The 3,199-nt window shown below is 47.3% G+C and overlaps 1 protein-coding gene across 1 annotated transcript in view; it reads left to right on the forward strand.

Moving 5' to 3' along the window:
* The first annotated feature begins 1,106 nt into the window (after positions 1-1,106).
* Positions 1,107-3,199, forward strand: part of AOX1 (aldehyde oxidase 1) — an 87,202-nt gene continuing 85,109 nt past the window's right edge. Inside the window, exon 1 of the mRNA XM_015408674.1 lies at positions 1,107-1,161. Coding sequence (XP_015264160.1) covers positions 1,108-1,161 — 54 coding nt within the window. The 5' untranslated portion in view covers position 1,107. The remainder of the gene's footprint in view (positions 1,162-3,199) is intronic.

Consider the following 3,199-nt stretch of genomic DNA (forward strand, 5'->3'; position numbering starts at 1 on the left):
TTTGTGTAGTCTGGGCCTCTCTCTTGGTCCTGGTAAGTCCCCCTGCCAGCCAGCTAATCAGCGACAGAGCAGGGCCTGAGGGTGGGGAATTCTCTGTCTCCAGTGGGGTGGGTGGCAACTTGGCAAAAACTAGAGTTGCCAACCTCCAGGTGGGAGCTGGAGAGCTCCTGGTCTCAAGGTTATAGAGATCAGTTTCCCTGGAGATAATGGCTGCTTTAGAAGGTGGCCTATGTGGTCTTATCCCTCAATGAGACTCCCTCCTCTCCCCCAACCCTGCCCTTCCTAGGCTCCAACCCCCCACATCTCCAGGAATTTCCCAGCTCAGAGTTGGCAGCTCTTGATACAGGGGTGCACCTGGGAGCACATCTCTAGCACAGAGGAAGGGTGGGATTAGTAATAACAATTATTAATAATTGTTGCCGCCAATTAATAATTGTTGCTGCAATAAAACGATAAACTAAATTTCTGAATTGCCCCATCCCTGCGTACAGTGAGCTCTGGGTGATTTACAACCTCTGGGTGGGGAAATACTTGGAGATTTGGAGGGTGGAGCCTAGGGAGGGTGGGGTTTGGGGAAGGGAGGGGCTTCAGCACAGTTTAATGCCATACAGTCCACCCTCCAAAGCAGCCATTTTCTCCAGGGGAACTGATGTGTCGCCTGTAGGTCATTAGCAATAACGGGAGATCTCCAGACCCTGCCTGGATGCTCACAGCCCTGGTCAGAACAGACGACTGCACAATCTGAAAGCTGGAAGGATCGGGCTGGGGGGCAGAAGGGGTGGAAGAAGGACCAGCAGCCAATGAGGCTTGGGAGGAACAGGAAGAGAATGTGGGATTGTCACATAAAAGTTATTCCTTTAAAGATCTTGGCTATAAAAACATTCGTCACCTCACTACAAGCTCCGCCCGAGCCAATTTTTTGCATACGCTTGAAGCAGAATTGATTTGGTTGTGTAGAGGTGTTCTGGCTAATTGCACCTTGGCTCCTCCCCGCTGATTTCATTTTTAATCTTAGTGCTGGAAGGAGCTGCTGGAACAGACGTCGACTTGCTGGTGTTTGAGATCTTCTTGGACAGCGTTCCAGTTGTGCTTTTGCTGTGCAGCAGAATGGCTGGCCCTCCACCTTCAGACGAGCTCATATTTTTTGTGAATGGCAGAAAGGTAAGGATTGAGTATTTTGTCGTGTGGTTTGGTGTCTTCCCTTTTTTTAATGTGGAAGAATCGTTGCAAACTTTTCATAAGGACAGCTAGCGATGTAGGGATAGGGGGTTCTCTCTTAAAGGGGATTTTTCAAACCAATTACATTTGAACATGGCATCTGTGGCATCGGACTTATTCGCAATGTCGTTTTTCACCAGCTGAGATTGTCGTGTGAGTGTGTCGTTGTTATTCATGGGCAAATAAAACCATTGTAATGTATCTTGGCGGCAACAACAACAAAAAACTTCCTCACATGGCTGAATGCCCAGGTCTGATTAAAATGGATAGGAGTATCTAGCAGTAATAGACAGTTTAGTTTGAAAATAAACTCAGCTATTTTTAAGTACAGTTTATCTGATCTACTAATAGATTATCATACCACTGCATTAAAAAAATTAATGTAGGAGTTGTCTATAAACTTAGGGAGTCAGTGCTAGGGATGCCAGCCTCCAGGTGGGACCTGGGGATCCCCCGGAATTACAGCTCATCTCCAGACTACAGAGATCAGTTCCGCCAGAGAAAATAGATGCTTGGGAGGATGGACTCTCGGGCACTGGACCCCCCACTGAGGCCTGTGTCCTCCCCAGGCTCCACCCCCCAAATATCCAGGAGTTTCCCAACCTGGATCTGGTACCCCTACCCCCTTATCCCCCTGCGGATGGTCAGGGGGGACCTAGCAACACTATACCCTGGAATTACAGTTCATCTCCAGACTATGGAGATCAGTTCCTCTGGAGGAGATGAATGCTTTGGAGGGTGGGCTCTGTGGCACTGCACCCCACTGAGGTCTCTGTCCTCCCCAGGCTCCATCCCAAAATCTCCAGGAGTTTCCCAACCAGGGTCTGGCCACCACACTCCCCCCGTCTCCCACCAGTGGCCACGGGAGACCTGGCAACCCCAGTTGCCCTGCTCTCATCTCCAACTGGAAAGTCACCAGTAAAAGAGAGAAAAAAAGGAATCAAATCAAATTCCAAACTTCTTTTTGAAAAGTAGGTCACATGTGAAACCCAGAACTGACATTGCCACTCAGGTATTTATTTTCCCTTTTTTACCCTCTGCGGGAGTAAACAAATATTCTGTTTCAAATGCTTAGACCAGAAGGGGGAACAGTATGCACGGATTTTCCAGGTTGGTTAAGCAATTTGATCTTTTCGAAGAGGGACTTTGTTGAAACAGGAAGAAAATTGCTATGTGAATCTGTTGTATTTTGCTTTGGATCAGGGAATCTATTACAATAAAAAATACGTTAATAAGCTCTGCAAACACAGATCAGCCTGTGTGCACCCATTCCTCTGACTAGTGCTCGCACTAGGGGTCATTGTTTTATACAAGGAGTAAGAGCCATTAATAACAAACCTGTTTGCTTAGGGCTATATTACAGAAAAATTTCATTTAGCAAAAAATACTGGGTAAGGATGCCCCCTCTCGGTTTTTATTTTAAGATATTGGTCAGTAATAACATCTTATATTTATAAAACAGACATACCTTTTCCTCTTGCTTTTTATTATAACAATAATTAAGCGCTATCAGGTCACAACCAACTGATAAGAACGTAAGAACATAAGAGAAGCCAATGTTGGATCAGGCCAATGGCCCATCTAGTCCAACACTCTGTATCACACAGTGGCCCAAAATACCAGGTGCCATCAGGAGGTCCAGCAGTGGGGCCAGGACATGATAATGACCCCTCGTGGGGTTTTCAAGACAAGAGATGAGCAGAGGTGGCTTCCCATTGCCTGCTTGACCGTGAACTTCCCTGATGGTCTCCCATCCAAGTATTAACCAGGGTTGACCCTGCTTATGTTCTGAGATCTGTTGAGATCGGGCTAGCCTAGGCTACTCAGGTTGCTCCTTTCTGGCTGCGGTCAGACATGCCTTTAGATCTGACTCAGCTGCAAATGCCTGACAGATCTGAAGGGCACAATCAGACAGCAACATCTGGGAAAGGTCCTGCAGCTGTTGGCACCCCATGCTGCCCCGCCTCAGAAGCGGAGTTAA

This window comes from Gekko japonicus, unplaced genomic scaffold, assembly GCF_001447785.1.
Source record: "Gekko japonicus isolate JY-2015 unplaced genomic scaffold, Gekko_japonicus_V1.1 scaffold2090, whole genome shotgun sequence".
Taxonomy (NCBI): Eukaryota; Metazoa; Chordata; class Lepidosauria; order Squamata; family Gekkonidae; genus Gekko; species Gekko japonicus.